This window comes from Orbicella faveolata, unplaced genomic scaffold, assembly GCF_042242905.1.
Source record: "Orbicella faveolata isolate gen_17 unplaced genomic scaffold, um_ofav_v1 contig_2, whole genome shotgun sequence".
NCBI classification, from domain to species: domain Eukaryota; kingdom Metazoa; phylum Cnidaria; class Anthozoa; order Scleractinia; family Merulinidae; genus Orbicella; species Orbicella faveolata.
Genome location: NW_028301547.1, coordinates 26,160,862 through 26,186,257, shown reverse-complemented (window position 1 = coordinate 26,186,257; position 25,396 = coordinate 26,160,862). Strand labels below are relative to the sequence as shown.

Below are 25,396 nucleotides of genomic sequence, written 5' to 3'. Positions count from 1 at the left end.
GTCTGAATCAGTACAGAAACTTCTTTTCACTCGCTAGAATTGCTGATATTAGAACTTTTTTTTAATTTGGTTGTCTTTACATGTAAGTAAATTTGCATTTAGTATTGTTTCACGGCGCTTAGTGATTGGTTTAGACGTACACTTGTTTTAATTTGAGTGTGGAAAGTAAATTTGCATTTGCTTATATATTGGAGTTGCATTACAGCGATTAGTGATTGGTGAAGAAACTAGCACTTTGTCAACCATACAGAATTAAACTCCAAACAAAGCATGACTCTCCTACACACGTTTTCCAGCTCCTTACGTTAACGAAAATGTACATGAATTTGTTGTGAGGTTTGAATGGTTTGCTGGATTCTCTGTGTTCTTCGTGCTTATGATAGCAACTTTGGTTTTAGTATGGCCTGGTAGCTCCCGACCATAAAATCTTGTGTCGCATTTACCACTATCAGTCCATGGATCAAAGCTGTTATATATACCTTTGTACCAATTATCTTAATCTCAAAGAATTCATTAGCTTGACTATATTTTTCTTGCTTCAAGCTAAGATGTGCGATGTCAAAGCCTGCTAGCAGCCTTTAGGTAACAAAGTGACTTGATAATTATATTTGTTAAAATGGTGCTGACTCAGCTTTTGATTTCATTCCTTGTAATTTAATCAGGGGCCGAAGATTTTGATAAGTATTGCATTACGCAAGTGAAATGAAGGTTTAATTTTATCCCTAACCAAGACTCTCTGCTTACCTTCATAATGAGTCACAATTGTTTAAGGGACATATTGAGTTACAAAGATGTGATTTATAAAGGTTGGTGTGGAACATCGTGGCTTTGTTTTCTATAGTGCAAACAAAATTGACAATAAAAAATTGCGACATAACATTTCTCAAAAGCATTCTAAGATTTAAAAAGTTAAAAAGCTGAATTAAAATCGACGACGTTTCGACGTTACAGTAACGTCAATCAAGTCGAAACGTCGACGATTTTAATTCAGCTTTTTAGCTTTTTAAATCTTAGAATGTTTTTAAGAAATGTTCTGTCGCAATTTTTTTATTGTCAAATGTTTTTCTAAGTCACTTCTTTTCCGCAAATAAAATTGTATCGTATCGCTATGTTGTATTTGTTGGCTGTTTGCCCATTTCTGAGGTTGGGCTGAAGTGGTGTACAAAGAAAGCAAAAATCAATTCTGAAGTTAAACTTTTGCATTCCCATGCAAACCTTTATAATTCAAATATTTCTAACAATGCCTCTAAGGAGAGTTGCATTAGAGGGACGTTAGGCTGCCTGTTGAAAGTATTTAGAGAGCTTCATCGTTCGAGCTGTGATTGTCAATATAATTTTAAGTTTTCTGGGGTGAAAGCTGTTTTAAATGAGCATTTGAATTTACAGAGCTGTCTAAAATAATTTGTGCCTAGCTTCTGCACGGGCCGGGCTCTCAATGAGGTATGAGATGGGACCACGATAGCAAGTGTAGGAGAAGTAACAGTTACGTGTATTTATCCTCTTTCCCCATTACAGGAGCCCGTGGAGAGGCAAGGTTATGCTTTTTATATTTAAGAAACGAAATGAAAAATATAAAGTCAACAAAGATGATAGCTAACAATGTATAAAATTATGCACACTGTTGCTGTAAATGTTGTTTGAGATTTGCAGCGATGTGGCTAGTTGAGTTGGGTTTTTTTAAAATATTGCTTCTTGTATGGTAACGTATTGTGTTCTCCCCCCATAAGTAGCAAATTTTCGGAAAGCAAATTGTGAGAATTTGCTGCAAGATAGATTTGTTTTGCTTTGAATGTTTACTTATTGTTCAAAAAATGTTATACAAAGCTACATGTAAGCTGATGTACTAGTAAAAATTCCAAATTATTGCAATGAAAAAAGCATATTTTTAGCGCTTTTGAACTTGTCTACATTGTCCTCATTGTGCGACTTCGTGCTGTGTAGTATTTATTAAAACGATAAATGAATTATTGCCTGAGGAGAGAGTGAACAACCGAGGAAATCAGAGTGGAAATCTGGGTGGAAATGTAGTGGACATTTGGGTGATACAGAGGAACTCCTCCTTACGGTCAGCTCGTTAATACGCTCACCTCGTTATCACGTCCAAATTTTGCCCCGACGAGACGGCCATACATTTTCATACAAGAAAACCCCGCTAATACGGCCAACGGCCACATTCTCAAATCCCAACCTGTTTTTCCTCATTAATACGGCCACTCAAACCAGTAAATGTTCATCTTTCCATTGTTAATATTTCATGTAGTTATTCAATATTTTACAAAAATTATAACTGCATCCGGAGCTTATTAAAGAATTATAGTAGTTCAGAAATGCATTGTGATATATCTGTGAAGACGCCACTCAATTAGACCACTCATGAAATTTGGCCTTGCCCCGTTAATACGGCCAAGTTTTCATGGCCCGTTAGCGTTCATAGCCAACTTACAATTTTGAAAATTTAAGGCGGCTCTGAGCGGTTTTCAATTGAGTGTCGTAAAACCAAAACCAAACCCGTTACTTACCAATTAGACTACTCAGCCAACCTCAAACCAGAACCAAAACCAAAGTAATTGTCTAATAGACCAATTTCGATATATTAAAATTCAGGCTAAAACAATAGACTTCAGTACGAGGCTCTGGGGAATAACTACAGAGTTTGTGGGGTTTATTCCCCAGAGCCTCGTGCTGAGGTCTATTGTGTTAGGCCGAATTTTAATATATCGAAATTGGTCTATTACTTTCGATATTCATATGAAAACCGCTCTAATGACCCATCAAAACCTAACTGCTGGAAATCGTTTTGAGCCACCTTAAATCTATTCTGGCAATCAATACGAGACACTGATTGAGTATGTACCTAATAATAGCTGTAGCAAATATGAGAGGAGGATGTTACATATTAAACGGGATGTTTTCTGTTAAAAAGCATAGAACGTACAGACCAGGGGAGGGGGGGGGGGGGGGGGGGGGCAAGCAGCGAGGCCTAGAACCGAGTTTCTATGATCGCCCCAGTTAAGAAATTTGGCCGAGCGAGACTAAGTACTGGTTTGTGATAAGTTAATAAAGATGGTGAATTTTAAGCTCGGTAATGAAATGTGAAGGTGAATCAATCAACATGACACGAGCGTGAGACAAAGAGAAAAAAAAATGACCTTGTTCTCCATGAGTTCTCGTAGCTCAGTGGATAGAGCGCCCGCCCGGTGTTTGGGAGGTCATGGGTTCGATTCCTGTCGGGGACTCAGAATTTTTCTTTGCCCCACGCTCGTGTCATGTTGATTAATTCACCTTCACATAAGTACTGGTTTGTGGAAAACAAACATGGCGGACCTCCGTGAGCGGGATGCGTTTGTAAAGTTTTGTAAACGTCGCGCATATTTCGCGTTCAAACATCCAAGAAAAAGATCCAGTTGCCCTACATCTAAATCTTGGACATTTTGATCGAGGCATCGGGGATAAATATTACAACGTAAACCTGCGAGCGGGAACTCCACAGTGTGAGCTAGATCTGATTTGCAGGCATGAATATTTCATTCGAGCATTTTTTGTAGCGGTGGCCTATCAACGGGATAAACTGAAGTATTTCTATATTTCCGGACTCCCTGATGGTAAGGGTTGCTTTTTTTGAACAGCTTAACAGCTTCGTGACCCTTTTTGTTTGCACTTAACTGACAGAGTTACGTTAAAGCGGGTTTCATAGTGAGTGCAGTGGGTACGGCGCTTTTCTGTTATTACGTTACTACAAGAGGTCTGTTTCAGTTTCAGGCAAAGCATCTGGCATCATATTATTTATGAAAATGAATACTGGGTAGGTCCCTCGGCAGAATTGAGAATTCATCACCATCTCTTTGGTTACAACACAATAGTTGTGTCGTTGATTGTTTTTGTTTCTTCATAATCATCCTTAGACTTTTGTTTTGATATTCTTGACTTTACGGCTTAAATAATGGGTCCAATCAGGTCGTTGAGATGGAGAGTGTGCAGGAATTTTGACTTTACCACCTCGTAATTTTTTATGCCACCTCTCAATCAGTTTTCAAAGGGTTCGTGCTCCTCTCTTGCACTAAGACTTGTCATTTGAGACTCACTCACTCTTTCACTGCCCATTGTGCCCACTGGCACGTAGGGCAGCAACAAAGTTCTTCCACTTCTGTCTGTCTTTGGCCAGCTGTTGGATCTCGGTCCAGCTCTGATTTAAGCCCCTCAATTCTGTCTCTACAGAACGAGGCCATGTATTCTTAGGCCTGCCACGCTTGGGCCTGCCTTTTGGAGTCCAGTATAGTGCTGTCTTTGTGATGGATTCATTATCCTTTCGAATGACATGGCCAATCCACCTCCAGCGTCGTTGCATAATAATAGTACCCATGTCCTCCTGTTTGCACCACGAAAGCAGATCCTTGTTGGAAATGGTCTGAGGCCAGAAGATGCGAAGTATTTTTCGCAGACTCTTGGTGTGAAAGGTTGACAGCTTTCACAGATCACTTTCTAACATTCGCCAACATTCTGTCCCAACTTTTCTGAAAGTACTCGGCCCGGAGTTACCATGGGAATTTCCAAGGCAAGTGCAAGTCGCTACGTACATGATGTTGCCGAGTGTCTCAGTGAGTTGGCTCAAGTCTGGATAAAACTTCCTACAGTCCCAGGCGATATTAAGTTAAATAAATGTAATGTATAGTTACTTTTGTTGAGATTTCTAAAAACAAAGACAAAAAACGCGTTACAACCTCAAAGATCGATCGTGAACATGTACCGTCATTGCTTGTGAAAACACGGCCTCCTTTATACTTAGACAATGTTTTGTAAACATAATTACAAACTTCCAGCCATTGAATAAAATAGTTTTGGTAGCAACTGTCAATCTAACGCGAATATTTGTCCGCGGACCTTTTCTGTTCCGAGAAGCGAACAGTTTTCCGAGAACGTAGCTGGAGGAAAACTGTGAGCTTTGAGGAACAGATAATGTACAAGGACAAATATCCGAGCATATTTTCGCGCCAAATGGAGGCTATCGTGTTTATTGTCCTCCAAATATTTTTCGCAACACGCGCAGTTTTGAAAATTGGGGAATATCACTCGGATAGTCCCACGTTTTAGCTGGGGAGATATTCAGTAACGTGACATGTTAAGGCCAATCGCACACGAGCAAAAATATTTGATGGATTATAAATAAACATTAGCCTCCATTTGGCGCGGAAATATGCTGGGATATTTGTCCGCGGGCATTATCTGTTCTGAGAAGCGAACAGTTTTCCGAGAGCGTAGCTAGAGGAAAACTGAGCTTCGAGGATAGAAGCATTCGTGATAGAACGCTAAAAGAATTATTCTAAAACTCGATAGAAACACGGTACAAGTTTTCTAATTCTTAATAAGAATCACAATAGCTGTAAATTGATTGGATTCCCAAGAAAGCCAAGTGTTTAACAGCACAAGAAAAACGTTTAAAACTCTGAGCAACAGCTTTAATTCGATTTAATGCGAAGCGAACCTAACCGTCGAGTATATCTCACAGCTGACAACTGACGCATAAATTATCACATTCCTATACATTCACTGCACGTTCTGATACATGCTATTGTAAGAGTTCCTAAGCTGCAACAGTTCACGGCTTAGGCACTTAGGCTAAAACATGGTCCTCAAGATGTTTCGGGCTCTGCGGACGTACTGTGTAGCTGGTGGAGGTACTTCCGTCGTCACTTCAACCGCAGATTGAGACGGCAACTCATAGGTTTCAGTCACAGGCTCTTGCGGCTGTGGCTGGTTACACTGCTCATGATTAGTGTCATCGGTTGTAGCAGGAGGTTCGCTGGTCTTCCCAAGATGAACTTGTGGAAGCTCCACTTCGTAGGATCTTTCAGTCAAACGATTCTTAACAACTCCTTTCGCCATTCATTCTTTCCAACCTGCCATGGCTCAAATCTTACAGCATCGCCTTTCTTCGAACGTTCTAAGTTACGGGTGCCTCTGTTGTAATAACGAGTTTGCTGTTGCTCGCGCAGGCGAAGCTTGGTGTGGGTTGTATCTTCATCAGCTACGGACAGTTTATAAAGTAAACAAGTAGACGTGGGTAGAAGATCATACTTCTTGTTCTTCTATTAAGAAGGCGCTGAGCTGGGCTGATTTGAATTCCCGAAGGCGGTGTATTCCTGTGGTCAAGCAGATCAAGAAAAGCATCTGTACCAGCCTTCTTGTATCTCAGGAGAATCTTCCTGGCCTCTTTCACAGCACTTTCTGCTTTGCCATTGGACTGACTACGACAGGGACTGCTAGTGCGGTGATCAAAGTCCCACTCATTTGAGAATTTCAGGAAATCGTTAGAAGAAAACTGCACCCGTTGTCGGTAACTAGCTGTTCTCGTGTGCCTTGCGAAATGCGCTTTGAGCTTCCTGATTACGTACACCGACGTTGTAGGTAGTCAAGTTCAAACAAGTCACTGAAATAATCAGACGTCACCACTTTCCCTCTAACTCGAAAAGGTTGGCTAAAACCTACTGCCAGGCCGACTAGGCGTTTGGTGACTAGGCTTTGGTAAATTGTGTTAGCATAATGTTAAGCATAATTTAGCAAAACGAGCATTATTTTAAGCTTTTATTTCACTTTAGCACTGCTAGCATAATCCGCGTTTTCACGCGTTGAAAACAAAAAAAAAACCATCATAGTTCTAGAATAATTCAGTTTGTATTTTATTTCTGTATTGTTTTTGGAAAATATTGAGGTCTGGCCCATGGTCAAATATGGTCCGGCAGACTCCAGGGCACCCTTTGCATATCTGAGAGACCGAGACTCTCCTCAGGACACCACGCTTATGGCTCGGCGGCTCGGCCCCTCAGACCTCAGATCAGCACTTCCTGTGCCGTACCGAGAGCTTCAATGTCTAGAGAACATATTCCTAAAAGTAATACCGCAAAGTACAAGGAAAGAGGTAACTCAGATCCAAAGAACATGAGTCCTCGAAGAATTCCCAGGGGAAAAGACTGTAAGACTGGAAGGTGGACTATATGAATGTTCATTAAAGTCAAAATTGATAGAGTTAAGCTACTGGTGATCTTTATTTTCCTTAAAATATAAGTAGCATAATTTTGGTGACAGAAAGCATAATTTTCAGAAAGTAGCATAATTTTGGCATAATTTCTAAAAATATGAGCACAGCTAAGAGCATAATATGCTTTTTTTTTCGGGCACTATCTACCAAAGCCTAAGACTCTTGAGTGTTTCCTTGGTCTAGTTTCGCTCGTATTCTCTACAGGCTTCACATGTAGATATGTTATTCTTAATGTCCCAGTCATGCAACCCCAATAAAGACACTCACGTGCCCTGTCAAGCCAACCATTAACTCCCGGCCAGGTGAGAGTTTTCCTGAGCAGATCACCTCTAACAGCTTTTAGGACTACCACTCTTTCTCCTTTGAAAATAAGCCCATCTTAAACGGCCATTTCGTCTCTCATGTCAAAATACGGAGAGACAACAGGAAGCAGGGCACTCTTGTCATCAGGCCAGCCCTGCTGAATAACGGCCTTTAAGATTTGAAGGGACTCGTCCTCCTCTGTCTCACGGTGAAATTGCAAAGCCTTGCTTGAGAAAGTTCGTCACATTGATAGTTTCAAATTCCAACTCAACTTATATACGCGAGGGAAGATACGCTCTAAAGACTTGTGGTCAGTGTGGGCAATGGTCGTTCGAGCGAAAGTCTAATGAACTTCTCCAATGAGAAAACAATTGCTAACATCCCCTTCTCAATTTGGGCTTAACGGGACTCAGTTATTGTTAAGGCTCTACTGGAGTACGCAATAGGGTGCCCATTTTGCATAAGAGCTGCTCCAAGACCACCTGAATGCTATCACACTGAATTTTAAGAACTTCAGTGGACCTGTAGTACGCCAAAACGGGTGCAAACACAATCCGATTCTTAGCATCATAGCAAGCTTTTTCTGCAGGTCGTCCCAGAGAGGCCTCGGAGAGGCCTCATGACAGATGATGGAGAAAACGACCGGCTGAGGTAGTTAACCGTTCCGTTAAGCCGATAGTATGTCGTCTCGTCCCTCTGGACGTAGCAACTCTATGATCGTCCCACTTTCTCGAGATCTAGCTTTAGACCCTCTGTGGTAAGCAGGTGTCCATGGAATGGAACTTCCTTAACTTTCAACTCTAGTTTCTGACTGTTAAGCTTGATACCTTTCTGCTGACATATGCTCATAAACCCCTCTACATTGCTGTCATGATCACCCTCATTTGTTCCATTGATCAGAACATCGTCTGCAATACACTTTACACCGGGAAGACCATGTAATTCTTGATGGAGATGTTTCTAAAATATTTCACTCGAAATGCTGGGACCAAATGGTCAACGAAACCAGCGATATCACCCATATGGCGTAGCGAATGTTGTGAGCATGCTAGATTCAGGATCCATCTCCATATGCCAAAACGTTGACGCTAAATCGATTTTAGTAACTGACACACGTGCATCTGTCAGGGCAGGTGACAAATCCTCCGTCTACAACTGGAATTTGGCAATGACCCCTCTCCAAAGCGACATTGAGAGCTTTGGGATCTACGCAAACTAACTACTTGACAGCTACCAAAATCTGACTAACCCACTCGGTCGGTTGGTCAACAGGAGCAATGACCTTGATACTTTACAGCACAGGTACCAACAGGCTTCACTTTGGTGCCAATCCACATTTCACTAATGTTTGCGAACACGGATCGAGTTCCTCGTCTCGTTAGATGTTCGCACTCGACTGCAATCAATTTGGAATCGGATTGGTTGCTGTTTAACTGACATCCTCGTAGAAACAGCGCTCTCTTCTACAGCTTGTATCCTCACGACACTGATCTCTTTAAGCCCTTCTTTTGCTTTCAATATTTTAAACTGTCGTTCTCCTAGAACATTTCTTGGTAAAATGGTTCTTCTCTTTACACTTTTTCCACGTGTTACCCCACGCTGGGCTCTTCTTTTTAACTCGCGAAACTTAGAGGAGATCTTCTAAGATTGCCCGTTTAACTTTCCATCTGAAGCCCTATCTAATTTTTTCTTCTTCGAATCAGTTGACTTGATGAATGCTGTCAACGGGCACGGATAGCAACTTTATTTGCATTGAAGTAACTTCTTCGCTGCAACAGACATCAATATATCGGTTCAAGGCGAGACCTCTCGTCCTGAGGAGCTTTTTAGTGGTTTGCTCTTTCTTGATTCTCCCAAAAATTGCAGGTTTTGGTCAAGGTCTTCAACTCAGCGACGAAATTGTCAAGCATTTCCGTAGCGGGAAGCTTGTCCCTTTTGGTGAAACAGTATCTTTCATAAATTTCGTTTATTTCGCCGATGCAATGCTTCATCTTGCCCATAACTACACGCCAGCCGTTTGAGCTCTCTCGCACGGAATAACTCAAAGATTTAATCACCTTGAGTGCTCATCGCCGAACGCATGCTTGAACATGACTGGCTGATATTTGGGGCTTTCCTTAATTGAGAAATGACAAAATAATGATTGTACTTCTTTTTTCGCAACTTCCAGTGCTCAGCGATTTCTCCTGTGATTTCTCCTTCAAATCTAAATACTGCAGATTTCTATCGCGTTTCTATTACCCCATGTGCCACGTGGCACGAAGGGGACAGTTAGTTACCATCACGCATAGAAATCGAGAGCGAATAAGCTAACGAATAGGCTATTTGTTTTAGCATAAATCTACTTGTCGTTCAAACTTTAACTAAATCCTCTTTACAGACATTTCGAAAACGTAAAGAAGCGGCCGCCAGTTCGTTAACAAGTGCACACTACTACAACAGAATAGATAGGGAATAGCGTAGCCAAACTTACAAGGAGCCGCTCCTGGATGAAATTATGTTATCTGACGTTACCCTTTGCTTAACACTTTCAATACCCTCGATACCCTCCATACTCTAGATACTCCCGATACCCTTGATACCCTTGATACCCTTGATACCCTTGATACTCTCGATACCCTTGATGCCCTTGATACCCTTGATACCCTTGATACCCTTAATACTCTCTATACCCTTGATACCCTTGATACCCTTGATACCCTTGATACTCTCGATACCCTTGATGCCCTTGATACCCTTGATACCCTTGATACTCTCGATACCCTTGATGCCCTTGATACCCTTAATACCCTTGATACCCTTAATACTCTCTATACCCTTGATACCCTTGATACCCTTGATACCCTTGATACTCTCGATACCCTTGATACCCTCGATACCCTCGATACCCTTGATACCCACGATACCCTTGATACTCTCGATACCCTTGATACGCTCGATACCCTTGATACTCTCGATACCCTCGATACCCTTTATACTCTCGATACCCTTGATACTCTCGATACCCTTGATACCCTTGATACCCTCGATACCCTCGATACCCTTGATACCCTTGAAACTCTCGATACCCTTGATACCCTTTATACTCTCGATACCCTTGATACCCTCGATACCCTTTATACTCTCGATACCCTTGATACCCTCGATACCCTTGATACTCTCGATACCCTTGATACCCTTGATACCCTCGATACCCTTGATACTCTCGATACCCTCGATACCCTTTATATTCTCGATACCCTTGATACCCTCGATACCCTTGACTCTCGATACCCTTGATACCCTTGATACCCTTGATACTCTCGATACCCTCGATACCCTTTATACTCTCGATACCCTTGATACCCTCGATACCCTTGATACTCTCGATACCCTTGATACCCTCGATACCCTTGATACCCTTGATACTCTCGATACCCTTGATACTCTCGATTCTCTTGATACTCTCGATACCCTTGATACCCTCGATACCCTTGATACCCTTGATACTCTCGATACCCTTGATACTCTCGATTCTCTTGATACTCTCGATACCCTTGACACTCCTAGTCTAGCAACTCTAGATATTCTATGCATTCTTTCTAGACTCTTTCAGTGTCTGTTCTTCTTCTTTCATCGCCTCTCTTTTTCTATTTGTCGCACTCTTTCTTTGTCTGTCTGTTTTTCTGTTCTCTTTGCCTTTCCTTCTGTCACTCTTTTCCTCAATATCTTTTTTTCTCCGTTGCTCTGTATTTCTCTGTCTCATTTTCTCTCCCTTTTCTTTGTCTCTCTCTTTGTCTGTCTAGCTTCTAATGTAATTAATAATTTTAATAATTTAATAATAGATCTATAGAGCGGTTTCCAATTGAGTGTCGAAAGTAATTGTCTAATTACTATGGTTTTGGTTTTGGTTTTACTACAGTTTGAGATTGGCTGAGTAGTCTAATTGGTAAGTAACTGGTTTGGCTTTGGTTTTACGACACTTAACTGAAAACCGCTCTAAAGAGCAATGGAAAAGCAATCAACTTAAAATAAATCCACATAACACCTATCAACCAATCACAACGCTCCTTGTGATAGCTGCTACATGCCTCTTCAAGTTTCATTACTCGAAAGAAAGTCTTCAGACTCAACCTATTACAGGAAAATCAAAAGTAAATGCAGTCTTTCATCAGACGGTAAATTAAGACAGAAAAAACTTTAGAAAGGAAAGCTTGTTTAATGTAAGCTCAAGTTTAAATGTATAACTCCGAACAGTTGGGAAATATTTTAAAGACTTGCGTTCGGAGGCTTCGCGATGTATAATGGCAGACATGAAACAGTTCGACACCGCTATTTTCAATAGAAATTGGAGAAGAATAATTGGTCCGTGTGAAGATGGAAGGTAATGAACCTTGAAATTTCCACGGCAAAATAAAAACTTCAGCTTCGTTTTTTTCCTGAGACGGGTCAAACCTCTCCAGGCCAGGCAACCAAGAATGCAACCACGCTCGCCAGGAAAATAGCACAAAGCTGGTCCTTCATTCTCTTAGTCCTGATTGTCTCAGAGCTGTCGTTAAAAATTGCCAACGGCAAATAAAAAGTTATCGAATCGAAGGCAAATCCTGGACAAAAATGGCGGCGAAACATATTTCGGTTTCCTCGCGTTATTTTCGCGTTAAGTGCATGCTCGTTACCGTTCACTGGAAAAGTTGAAAATTTACATGGACATGTCAATTTTAATTTACAGCATGTAAATATTGATTTACATTCTTTGTAAATTACAATTTACATGTTAGGGTTTTGTAAAATAAATTTACAGGAAATTTACAGCTTTTAGTACAGCATGTAAATGTTCTGTAAATAGTGATTTACATTGTCTTTGTCGACAATGATCATTTGAAGAACATGTAAAAACCTGTAAAATATTTTACGCACTTTTACAGTATCTGCCTTTGTAAAAAACATGTAAATTGCTTTGCTAAACCATGTAAGAAACATGTAAATAAATCAAGCGAATGCTGTAAAAAGTCTGGAAATGTTATGTTTGTAACCCTGTAAAAACCATGTAAATGAAAAAAGGGGGCCTGTAAGAAAGATGTAAAAACCATGTAAATGAAAAAAGGCGGCCGGCAAGAAACATGTAAAAACCATGTAAATGAAAAAAGGGGGCCTGTAAGAAACATGTAAAAACCATGTAAATGAAAAAAGGGGGCCTGTAAGAAACATGTAAAAACCATGTCAATGAAAAAAGGGGGCCTGTAAGAAACATGTAAAAACCATGTCAATGAAAAAAGGGGGCCTGTAAGAAACATGTAAAAACCATGTCAATGAAAAAAGGGGGCCTGTAAGAAACATGTAAAAACCATGTCAATGAAAAAAGGGGGCCTGTAAGAAACATGTAAAAACCATGTCAATGAAAAAAGGGGGCCTGTAAGAAACATGTAAAAACAATGTAAATGAAAGAAAGGGAGCCTGTAAGAAACATGTAAAAACCATGTAAATGGAAAACCTAGAAGTTGCACGGGTGCAGTGGGGGACTGTAAATAGCCTGTTAAAAACATGTAAATTAAAAAGGGGGACCTTGCAAAGGCTGTGAAAACAATTTAAATGAGCTAATGGGGGCTTTTCGAAAAACTGTTAAAACCACGTTAATGTAAAATGGAGACTCTTAGAAAAAAAAGATCTAAATTTAAGAGAAGGCCTGCCTAAACCCTGCAAAAACCATGTAACGGAAAAGTGGGCTTATTTAATATAACTCTGGTGTAATGGTTCAACCAACGGAGACTGTTGAAATGATGTAAATTCCAAGTTACCGACAGGTTCGCTATCCTCTTGTAAACGGTTGGTTGGATTTTGCAAAGAAATAAATGAAAAGTTACCCCGGCCAGGTTAAACTTGGGGGACGGGGGGGGGGGGGGGGAGAGAGGAAGGGTTGTCTCGGGTAACCGAGAACATATAAATGGGACCTTTTAAAGGCGCGCAAAGTTAAAACGTAACACCGCCCTAAAGCTCCGTAAACCTACCGTGAAGCCTCCATTAAGGTGCCTTTTACGTTGAAGCATTTGAACTTCTCTAAAATCCAAGCGTGTGCTATAGTGTGCTTTAAATTGAAGTTGGGTTAGAGGGTATGCACCAAACTAAATCGCTGCATTGATCGACACCGCACGAAGCTGTCTTCTTGTGAACTTTCCGCGCATCCACAACGACAAAATAAAACTAGAATTGTTACTGCACATGCAGGCGTCCCAAGCTTACGCCTCTAGAAAAGGGAAAAATTGATTCTCGGACACGTACGTATTTATTCATGAAGGACCATGAAAGCGTCACGTGTTGTGTGAGTTCAAGACGGAAAGAGCCCCGGTGACCGAGTTTGAACTGACGCGAGTTAGGTTAGGCAGGGAACCATAAGGGACACGGCCGGCCCAACGACCGTTTTCTCTCGAATGCTTTGAAACGCTGTTTTAGGCTATCTGGTGTACTTTCAAAGCTCTGTAGGTTAATTTTAGGTAGCGCAAAAAAAAAAAAATATCTGTTCGGTTATTCTAGAGGAGCTTGTGTATCTCGTACTTATTAGGGCTTTTTTGTCCATTTCCCGAAAACGTTAGGACTTATCGCCTTTCCGAAAATGATAGCTGACTTTTTTTCGGTACCCAAAATGACATTTTGTTTTTTTGTTTTGTTTTGGTTGTTTTTTGTGATTTCTACCGTTCTGTGCTTTCATTGCCGTCACTGTTATCCCAGTCCCTTTATAAGAGCATACCAGCCTTGTGAGTGCCCGATCTCCAACAAACAGGAATCAGCGGTCTTCATGTTAGGTACCAGGTCCTCTCGGTTCTCCCGCCATGTTCGGCAGTTCGTTGGAACTTGCATCGAACTCAAGCTCTGTTTCAGCGGGCCAAAATCCACTCTACCTTCGCTTCGTCATCGTGCACGGTTTCAAGGCAAAGTTTTCCGTTACCCAGAAGCTGAAGATAGCGATTACAGGCAACAGCAACAACAGGTAAGCAAGTTTTGCATAAATTGAACGAGTAGAGTAAAGTAACGTCAAGATACGTATACATTTCGTTTTGTCTTTGGTTGTGAATGTGTCATTATCAAGGAGAAGTTACATTGCTTGTGGAATCGACCTTGTTGATGTTTACCTGCTGTGCATAAAGGGTTTTATTATCTGTTCTTATCTGTTCTCGATAACCGAGTAAGAGCATGCGACATTTGTTATTGGCTTATATGCACCTTATGATTTCTTCTGATGCATTCTCTTGTAAGGTTATGTTGCCCTCTGATGTGAATGCTAGTGAGCTAAAATGTAATGTGCCATCTTCAGCAGAGAAATTTCTCTTATGCTAGTGTAAGTATTCTGAAGTTACTCAAGTGTCTACAGTTGTACCTACATGCAAGTTACAATATGCTACACAACTGTACATGGACATTGCACCCACTGGTGCTGATAGTAAGTTAAATGTTGTGAAATTTTCTTTCACAAAAAAAACACTACGATACTTTATAAAGAGGTATACATGTACCTCAAACTGTCATGAAAACTACACAGGACTTGAAAAAAAAGGGAAGAGTAACTTGCTCAGGCAGGAAAATCTACTTGTCTTGGACGACACAGTATAGTCAATCGATTATTTCATAACAATCAATAGGAATTAGTCAGTGATATCAGAAATCAATAAAAGGATTCATCATGAGTAATCGATTGTGATCAAATTTTCAATAAGCATTATCAATTTTGCTGATACTAGCTTATCTTTTAAGCAACATTTAATAAGAAGGAAATGAACAAAAGATATAAAGTGAAATATGAAATCATGAATACAATTGCATACAAACATAACATTGTATCTTGTAAACAGAATATTTTGCTGGCATACATGTATCGGGGACTATGTTTTAGGGGTCTTTGGTAGTGCCTTTGAAATCTACATAAAAAAGTTACAATCAAACATTGTGTTGAGGGACACAATTTTTCTACAGTTTATGTGAACTAACAAAGAGAGGCCAACTTTCAATTGATTCTCTAATGACTGATAAATTTGGTAAAATCAAATTGATAACTTGAAACTTCTCTAGCATGTGAGTATGAATTTCTTTCAGTTGATTGATAGCACTGATAACACTTACATTAATTTCAATTTATTGATTTATATCAATTTATGGATCAATTTCAATCGATTGCCTTACCCTGGGATGACCAGACAGCATTTTAGAGACCTGTTACAGCTGTACATTTTACTTGTATGAAAGTGGGCTCTTACCAAATACATGCAGGTTTCATGTGTCATGCATCTGTTCATTCATCTGTAGCAGGGCAGGAAAAAAAATTGTAAGTCACTTGCCCAGTGGGCCAGTCAATTTCAGTTTTCGCTTGCCCCCATTTAAATATTAGTTGCCAGTGTGGTGGCCAGTAAGGAAATCAAAGGACAAATGCGAATGAAGTACGCTTGGATTCCTAACTAATTCTTGCTTTCAACCTAATAATTAACTAATCTTTAGGTCTTAAGTTTTGAAATGGAATGACTGGAAATTATCGTTTATCAAGCTGGCATTTTTAGTCAGACTCACAAGACTACTGAGGCTACATTATAATTTCACTTGCCCACTGGGCCACTGAACTTCTATTTTCACTTGCCCAAGAGCAAAATTTACTTGGCTGAGTAAATCAGATCTGGTTTTTTCCTGCCCTGAGTAGATCACAGATAACACCAAAATGTGGTAAAAACAAAAAATATTCACATAAGCCATTACCAGAGTGTGTCACAGAATCTGTGAATTTTTCAGGCGTGTGTCACTGATGTTCTTACCACATTTTGATGTCTTCTGCGATCTATTACTGAACAGATGCGCGACAACGTAGAATCTATCTGCTTCGTAATACATAACAAAGAAACAAAAACAAACATTTATGACATCAGCTGTACCTTTGTCCACCAATAGAGCATAAGTACATGTAAGAAACAATCAAATTGTGCCTGCAAATAACTTGACTTATTATTTAAACATTGTTTGATAGGAGTTTGATTTATTGTGCATGAATATTACAATGTAGAAGATAGTGAACATTGAATATTTACTGCCACACATTTTGAGTTTAGTTCTTCTTCATCCTCTGACATTCAGTGCCTTCCAATCAGAGATGCAAAGTTTTTGTCACACAGTAGCTACAGATGTAGATTAAGATCTGTTTGATTGATGAATATTCAGGGCTCAAAATAATGGCCAGTCAACGGGCAATGTCTGGCCAGAATGGTCACTTGACTGGCCAAAAACTTCACTCGCCAGTCATGTTGACCAGTCATGTCATGTTGAGACGGTCACGTTGTTCATTCTTGAATAAACAATCAAATCCCCAACTGTAAATCTGAGAGTTTTTAATCTCTTTTCTATTATGACCTCTAATGAAAACATACACCAATGCATACATGTATCTGTTCGAACGGCTAAAGACCATTCGCTTGCTGTTTATCATGCGTTCAAGATCGATAGGAATGCCATTCGAGTGACTGGGGTTAATATTAAGCCAATTTTTAAACGGTCTAGCAGTGACTGGAACAAATAAACTATATTTGTGGGTTTAATTTGGCTCACATTACATGTACTTGATTTTTGCATAAATATCCTGACCGGTCAGAAACGAGACGTGACCAAGCTAAAATTACTTTGGCCAGTCAACATGACCAGCTACAGTCTGATTTCAAAGGTCACAGTATAAATTGGAATGACAAGAAACAAAATAATAACTCCAATGTAAAATTCAGTGATTGATATCATACACAGAATTTGCTGATTCATACTCAGACATAACTTATCTTATTTAACGAAATGTTTTATGTTACTTGTAGGATGAAGTAAAATTGAGAGTGGTCAATACATGCATATTCCTTGGCATTGATGCTTGATCAGGAAAAAATCAGCCACTGAGAAGTCTACAGTACTTATGACTCTATAAGGGGTCCAAGGCTCATTTCTTGAAGGCCCTGGAAACTTTTCGGGCCCACAAAGCCATCTTTAATTGAGCTGTGTCTAAAAACTAAGAGCTGTATATGCCTGAAACTTCTTGTGTGAAGGAAACCTCTGTTCATATTGAGAATAAGCAATTAAAACAGCTCTGTAAGCATAAGATTTCAGATTTTGGTATGGCTTTCTGGGTGCGAAAACTTTTTGGGACCTTCGAGAAATGGGTCCCTGGTACATTACAGTCTAACATGGTGACCTTCAACACTTTGATATGCTCTGGCAGCTTTCTGGCATAAATTCAACCACTTTAAACATTATTTTTTAATGCTTTGAAGTATCACTTACACTGTACCTGTGTTAGTGAATTAGCATCAAATTTAAATATCTTAGATTACTAGGTTGATACTTATTGTTCAATACAGCAGCTATAAGATTTCATCATAAAAAGAAAAGGCTATGTTTACATACATGTAGTACCATGATGTGTTATGGAAACTATGGTACTAGATAGGCCTTTCAATTTCAACAGGCCCCTATGAATTTTTTTTTTACAGTACAGTTTTTTATCACAAAAAGAAAAAGTAAAATTTTGAATATTGTTTACAGTGAATGTTTTGTCAGGGGTCCAAAATGTTTGTACTGTTTGGATTCCGTACAGTTTTGGAAAAAGAAGGAAACTGTGACTTTGAAAACATAGCCTAAAAGATGTCAGAAGCCTTGTTTTATGTTATGCAATGTAGTATTCCTTTGGCATGAATGTTTTTATGATGAATTTAAAATGTCAATTTCTATCTTGTGGTAAATGTTTTTTCTCCCTATTTTCTGTTATTTCAAACAGAAGAACAATTCACTCTATGAAAAAAGTTGATCAATACTTCACACTTACATTGCAGTAATTTTCATAATAAGGTAAAAGTAAAGTCTGCATACGAGCCACGTGGCCCAACAGGCTGGAGCTTATCCCGCTTTCTGTAGCAGGAAGCGACTAGGACTATTTCTACTCCCCCTGGATGAGATGCCAGTCCATTGCAGGGTTACCCAACCATTAAATTCGCTGCTACCCACTTATACACCTGGGTGGAGAGACACTGAGAGTAAAGTGTGTTGCCCAACAACACAACAGAATGTACCCGCCTAGAGCTTGAACCCGGATCGCTCGATCAGGAGTTGAGCGCACTACATGTAACTACGAGGCCATCGTGCCTCCCCCATTTTTCATTGTTAAGGCTAATATAATCCTACATTAATTACTTAGTAAGAAAAAACAGTTTATTCATTCATTTTATGACAAAGGTATTATTACGTTACATTTGACTTTGTGGATTTAGTATATATTTAAGAGAGGTATCCATTCGCAAACAATTTTAATTTAGTAATACACCTAAATTGCAAAATTTTTACTAGTTGTAGCTGACAACAGTATAGTTCTTCATCATTTTATTATTTATGAATTAAATAGAGCTGAATATGACATGGTTTCCCACAATCTTGAAAAGGTCTTGAATTTTAGTAGCCTTCTTGAAAAGTGCTTGAATTCAGTTAAAGGAGCTCAGTCATGGTATTTTAAAATATTTTGGCCATGCACAAAATTACATTTAAGTCGTCTTGTTATGAATAGATAGAAAAGAAAACATGTTTTATTTGTTGCAATGTATACACTGTAAACCTTATTCATGGCATATAAAAACTATTTGAATTTTACTGAGTTTTTTCTGATTGCAATAAATTTCTGATTCTGTATAAATTTGCATATTTTCTACTATTATAATTAAGGTCAACAGATTTGATTACAATAAAACAGTACATTCCATGCATTTTTCCTCAAGTGATTATTTACACATCATTTATTGCACAGGGTTTCTGCCTCCCTTTTTCGATTTTCATGTTATTTACAGGCTCCCTTTTTCCATTTCCAGGTTATTTACAGGCTCCCTTTTTCAATTTACAGGTTATTTGCAGGCTCCCTTTTTCAATTTACAGGTTATTTACAGGCTCCCCTTTTCAGTTTACATGTTATTTACAGGTTCCCTTTTTCGATTTCCATGTTATTTACAGGCTCCCTTTTTCCATTTACATGCTATTTACAGGCTCCCTTTTTCGATTTCCATGTTATTTACAGGCTCCCTTTTTCCATTTACATGTTATTTACAGGCTCTCTTTTTCGATTTCCATGTTATTTACAGGCTCCCTTTTTCCATTTACATGTTATTTACAGGCTCTCTTTTTCGATTTCCATGTTATTTACAGGCTCCCTTTTTCCATTTACATGTTATTTACAGGCTCCCTTTTTCCATTTACATGTTATTTACAGGCTCCCTTTTTCCATTTACATGTTATTTACAGGTTCCCTTCTTCGATTTACATGTTATTTACAGGCTCCCTTTTTCGATTTACATGTTATTTACAGGCTCCCTTTTTTGATTTACATGTTATTTACAGGCTCCCTTTTTCGATTTACATGTTCTTTATGGACTCCTTTTTTGATTTCCATGTTATTTACAGACTCCCTTTTTTGATTTACACGTTATTTACAGGCTCCCTTTTTCGATTTACATGTTATTTACAGGCTCCCTTCTTCGATTTACATGTTATTTACAGGCTCCTGTTTTCATTTTCCATGTTATTTATAGCCTCCCTTTTTTTATTTACATGTTGTTTACAGCCTCCCCTTTTTTATTTACATGTTATTTACAGTATTATGGCACCCTCCCTGCATTAAATTTACATGTTATTTACGGGTTTCCAGGTTGAATCACAAGAAATTTACAGGCTATTTACAGTATTTGCACGAACAGTTTACATGTTATTTACATGATCTTAGCCCTTTGCTTTGAAACATTTACAGTGTTTTCTTCATCATTTACATGTTTCACTTAAAATATTTACATGTTATTTACATGAAACCTCCAAAACCTGTAAAAGGGGAAAAATCATGTAAATTATTCTTTACAGTCTTTTTGATTATTTACATGTTAATTACACGTTATTTACATACTCTGTAAATTTTCAACTTTTCCAGTGGTTCTCAAATGATTGACAGATTTCTTTACTGGGGCGATCATAGAAACCAGAGAAGCGGCCAGATCGAAGGTAGCTGCCAGTCCCCCCTGGTACAGACACTTCTAGGGTTGAACAGTAACTATTACGCGAGAGTACACCGTTTGAAGAAATTTTCAACCGTTCCTTTTCAAGCTTGACACTAGAACTAATTTTCGCTACCAGTTTGTAGTTACTACAAAAGAAGGAAACATGGAATGAAGTCAGCAACAGTCCTGTTACAGTCACGACAAAAGCCCAGAAACGACTACGGACGACAATGTTCTTACACAATGTTTATTTGTAAAAGGTAAAATTTTACACTAATGAACTAACTGGTCGTCTGTCCTAAATAATTACAAAATATTAAAATATTCCTAAAATACTCTGAAAGTTACATTTCTAGTAGAAAACTAGATCTGATATATGCCAATTCGAAACTCAACTAGAATTTAAGTACAACTTGATTTTAAAAAAATAAGATTATATAATTGTAAATCTGTTTATAAATGAAAGAATTAAGGACATTTCATGTATTTTTTATCCTACTCCAGTGCTACGATATGAAGAAGACAGAACTTCAAACAGACCCTGCTATGGAGAGTTAACATGCTATTTGTAATTCAGCTGATTCTTTGAGAACGCCTACCACAAACAATTCAACTCTTCATTACAATTAAGTGAACAAAATTTTATTTTGTTCCTATGTCTCTTATGCTAATAAGTAATGTTAATTATTCAAAATTTAGCTATAAAAGACTGCGATGAAATATTTTTTAGAAACATTATAAAAAGGTAAAAAAGCTAAAAAGCTAGACTACGTTTCGACGTTTTCACAACATCATTATCAAGTCAAAAAGTTAAGAAATTACAAGAGAGAAAAATAATTGTGACTATTGATCCAAAACTGTATTGGATAACAGAGCGCATTTTAACCTACCGCTCTGTAATATGAGCCTAATCTTTAACAGGAATTCTTGTTTCATTGCATTCTCAGGGTACATTTTGAGCCGACCTAACTTGAAGTAGGATTTCGCTGGGAGAAACAACTTATTTGTTTTAGTCAACTTGATGCTACAGTTAAAGTACTACTGAATTTCCTCCTGCCGGAGAAACAAAGTTTTCACCAAATTGTACACTAAGCATATACATACAATATAGCTCGTAAAAAGCGCGCTGTGCATCGATCGCGCCAATCAAATAAAATATTGGTTAACCTTCATTAGTTACTGTCTACTTTTAACAAAACATTTCTCTTTCAACGACTTAAAAAATCTACAAGTTTATAACAAGCTTCTGTCTCGAGACTACAATTTGTTAGCAATAGCATGTTTGGGGACAAGTCCCCCTGGGCCCGTTCAAGTTCTCGAAAGCTCCGGAAAGCCATTTTTAGCCCATCTATATCTGAAGACGGAGAACTGTATACACCTGAAACATCTTGTATGAAGGGAACTTCTCTTCATATTAAGGATATGTGAATAAGACAGCTCTGTAATCATAAGGTTCGAGATTTTGCTATGGGTTTACGGACCCGAAGTTTCCGGGGCTTTCGAGAAACGGACCCCAGGCCCCTTTGACACTGGCGCCTACAGTACTCTCACCGTATTACTTGTGTGTACAGACTGTACACTTTAAATACGTTTATCTTAACTCAAGCCTTCTTCAGACACCTGCCCTTTAACTTTAGCTTTTACTATAATCTCTAACCGGGTTAAGGTTATCAGTTTATACTTACTGTGCTCAAGTGCCTCAGCTAAATGTCTTTTTCCTTCATCTGTTATTTCGTGATTGCCACTGAGGTGTAAGCCGTTTAGTGCACAGTTGCTGTTGGACAGGGCTTCAGCTATATGCTTTACCCCTTCATCTGTTACCTGACAGTACCCGAGGTGTAAGCTGTTTAGTGCACAGTTGCTGTTGGACAGGGCTTCAGCTATATGCTTTACCCCTTCATCTGTTACCTCACAGTCCCCGAGGTGTAAGCTGTTTAGTGCACAGTTGCTGTTGGACAGGGCTTCAGCTATATGCTTTGCTCCTTCATCTGTTACCTTCCAGCTGAGTTGTAAGCTGTTTAGTGCACAGTTGCTGTTAGACAGGGCTTCAGCTATATGCTTTGCTCCTTCATCTGTTACCCTACACAAGCTTAGGTCTAAGCTGTTTAGTGCACAGTTGCTGTTGGACAGGGCTTCAGCTATATGCTTTACCCCTTCATCTGTTACCTCAAAGCCGCTGAGGTCTAAGCTGTTTAGTGCACAGTTGCTGTTGGACAGGGCTTCAGCTATATGCTTTACCCCTTCATCTGTTACCTTAAAGTACATGAGGTGTAAGCTGTTTAGTGCACAGTTGCTGTTGGACAGGGCTTCAGCTATATGCTTTACCCCTTCATCTGTTACCTCAAAGCCGCTGAGGTCTAAGCTGTTTAGTGCACAGTTGCTGTTGGACAGGGCTTCAGCTATATGCTTTACCCCTTCATCTGTTACCTTACAGCAGTTGAGGTATAAGGTGTTTAGTGCACAGTTGCTGTTGGACAGGGCTTCAGCTATATGCTTTGCTCCTTCAGCTGTTACCTTCCAGGACCTGAGTTGTAAGCTGTTTAGTGCACAGTTGCTGTTAGACAGGGCTTCAGCTATATGCTTTACCCCTTCATCTGTTACCTCAAAGCCGCTGAGGTCTAAGCTGTTTAGTGCACAGTTGCTGTTGGACAGGGCTTCAGCTATATGCTTTACCCCTTCATCTGTTACCTCAAAGCCGCTGAGGTCTAAGCTGTTTAGTGCACAGTTGCTGTTGGACAGGGCTTCAGCTATATGCTTCACTCCTGCATCTGTAATTTCGTAATTCTCACTGAGGTTTAAGCTGTTTAGTGCACAGTTGCTGTTGGACAGGGCTTCAGCTATATGCTTTACTCCTTCATCTGTTACCTTATAAAAGCTGAGGTTTAAGTTGTCTAGTTTACAATCACTCTCAGTCAGTAGTTTACACAGTACTTCTAAATCTTGGTCCTCATTAGTTGGCCACCAGCTCAATATTCGTGACCTCAGATCAAAACTCACTGCATCCTCGTCATTATTCCTTCGGTCTCTGCGAATCAGCTCATCCCAAAACAACTTCACCACTTGCCATGCACGTTCCTTGACATGAATAGTAACAAATTCCCTCAACATTTCGTCATCCATAGCTTCTGTTAAGTGCTTTACAGAGAGATACTCTTGGACTGTAGAATGAAGTGAAAAAGATAATAAGCTTTGACGTCAAAAGGTCTGTAAAATATTATTAAAGGAATGAATTGCGATGTCATTTCATCCAAAAACAATTTGCAAAGCAAGTTCAGTAAGTCAATATAGGTCTTATATATTGTCTAAAAATTCCAATTATTGTTTAATTTTTCCTAATTTTCTTCCCAAATTATAGGCAAATTATAACAAATCAAGAAAATGAAAAGATAAAATGTAAATATCAAAATAACCTCAAAAGCAGTTGCACTTCGAAGGGAATACGAGATTTTTAATCAATGCTTGCGTAAACAAAATATGCGTGCTGTGTGACAGCAAAGGCTGTCTGATGATCAGTGCTACTCTTAATCAAAAGCAAGTTAAGGCTTGAACAATTCCCCGATATTCGGTTGTAAAATAACTCTTATCGTATTCTCAAAAAGGCAAAAATCAATAACTCTAGTCAGATAATGTCACAAAATTCGCTGAGAGATTCAAAATGCATGTGACTCAAAATGCGAGATTCGTCATTTCTCACAAATGTCGAATTTTGGGCTACTAACTCGAATTTTTCTGGACTTCAAAATTGCGAGTGCCCAGAACTTTGAATTCTGATATTTTTAGCTTTGCCTCACCATATATGACTGATAACAGTCATCACTCAGTTAGAGGTCCCACTTTTATAAACAATCAGTTTGTTTGGAGGCTATGTCAGCGAAAAGGGCAAAGACGTTTCTTGGAGGATAAGGAAAAAAATCATGACTTTGCTTGTATTTGAGATAAACAAGCCGTTTTGATTACGTGGAAAGAAAAAATTATGCATAAACTCTGAAAGAATTAGGTTGTTTGATTAAATGTGCGAATTTTTAGCAAGGATAGCTCGCACCCTCTCCCCCCTCCACCAAAGATAAAAAATAAAACAAGAAATATAGATAGCGAATCTGCCAAAATATAAGCCATTGTCCTTCACTGCATATGTTGCTTGTCTTGTGAAGAAATGAAGGCAATCCATTTTCCACTAAAATTTGAATGGTCGCTTCTTACACGGACATGCTCTTAAAAATTTTGTGATAAAAGTTAAAGAGAGGGTTTCACGGTTCGGCGCATGTCTGTATCATTTATTCGCCTGTGAACGCTTTTTGGCACAGGCCCAGATTCTCCTTGTTTATGAGCCAATCGTAAGCAAATTACCTAATTTCGCATGCAAATAGCCGTAAAATCATCGACCGTAGGATAAATCGTACGGGTCAACACTAAATTCAACTGTCGACAGCGTCGGTAAAATCTACTGAAATCTTCTAAGAATTTTGGTCATCTGTCGTTCGACCACGTTTAACTATAGCATGTGATTACTGATCTACATCTGAGTGGGGTTTTAAAGCGATAACATTGATAAGAAGCGAACAAAAGTATTTTGATTTAGAGACATGCATCGAACCGAGAAACTCTCCCTTCAATGCTATAGCCGAACGACGTTACGACCACTCAAAGGTCATTTTCCAGTTCGGTAGAAGAATACAATTACATGCATAAATATATGGTTAAAAGCGGTAAAATATGTATAAAAGTTAAAAAAGCCTAATGCGCATGTAATTTTATTCTTCTACCGAACTTGAAAATGACCGTTGAACGGTCGAAACGTCGTTCCCTTATAGCGTTAATTTTTTATCACAAAATGCTCTTTACTGTCAGAAATAAAAAATAACCGTGACTTTCTTATTGCAAGGCACGTCTGAAATTATGGTTAGCACCCTAAACTCTGGATTGAGTGGTTCGGGTTCAACCACCGGCCAGGGTTGTTGTGGGGTGATCTTGGGCAAGATTCTTTATGCTCACATTGCCTCTCCAAACAGGATTATAAAATAGGCACCGCCAAATAGTTGTTATTGCAGTTGTC

The 25,396-nt window shown here is 39.1% G+C and overlaps 2 protein-coding genes and 1 long non-coding RNA gene across 4 annotated transcripts in view; 1 reads left to right on the top strand and 2 right to left on the bottom strand.

Moving 5' to 3' along the window:
• LOC149112618 (uncharacterized) overlaps positions 1-5,880 on the bottom strand; it is a 43,093-nt gene extending 37,213 nt beyond the window's left edge. The window contains exon 1 of the mRNA XM_089289351.1: positions 5,657-5,880. Within this exon, the coding sequence (XP_089145477.1) occupies positions 5,657-5,880 (224 nt within the window). The remainder of the gene's footprint in view (positions 1-5,656) is intronic.
• Positions 5,881-13,963: 8,083 nt separating this feature from the next.
• LOC149112617 (uncharacterized) lies at positions 13,964-17,934 on the top strand. 2 transcript variants are annotated; one of them, XR_016207526.1, is made up of 3 exons: positions 13,964-14,297; positions 14,564-14,645; positions 17,143-17,934. It is a non-coding gene; the product is annotated as an uncharacterized LOC149112617 (long non-coding RNA). The 2 variants fall into 2 exon arrangements; XR_016207527.1 differs by lacking the exon at positions 14,564-14,645 and having other exon boundaries at positions 13,965-14,297.
• Positions 17,935-21,525: 3,591 nt separating this feature from the next.
• LOC149112616 (uncharacterized) lies at positions 21,526-24,959 on the bottom strand. The gene has a single exon (XM_089290541.1). It carries the CDS (start codon positions 23,461-23,463, stop codon positions 21,940-21,942), a length of 1,524 nt encoding a protein of 507 aa, XP_089146667.1. The 5' UTR covers positions 23,464-24,959; the 3' UTR covers positions 21,526-21,939.
• Positions 24,960-25,396: the final 437 nt, after the last annotated feature.

What these genes read in the sequence shown, in the direction of transcription:
- LOC149112616 (XM_089290541.1), bottom strand. Translation starts at nt 23,463, where the DNA reads ATGGATGACGAAATGTTGAGGGAATTTGTTACTATTCATGTCAAGGAA.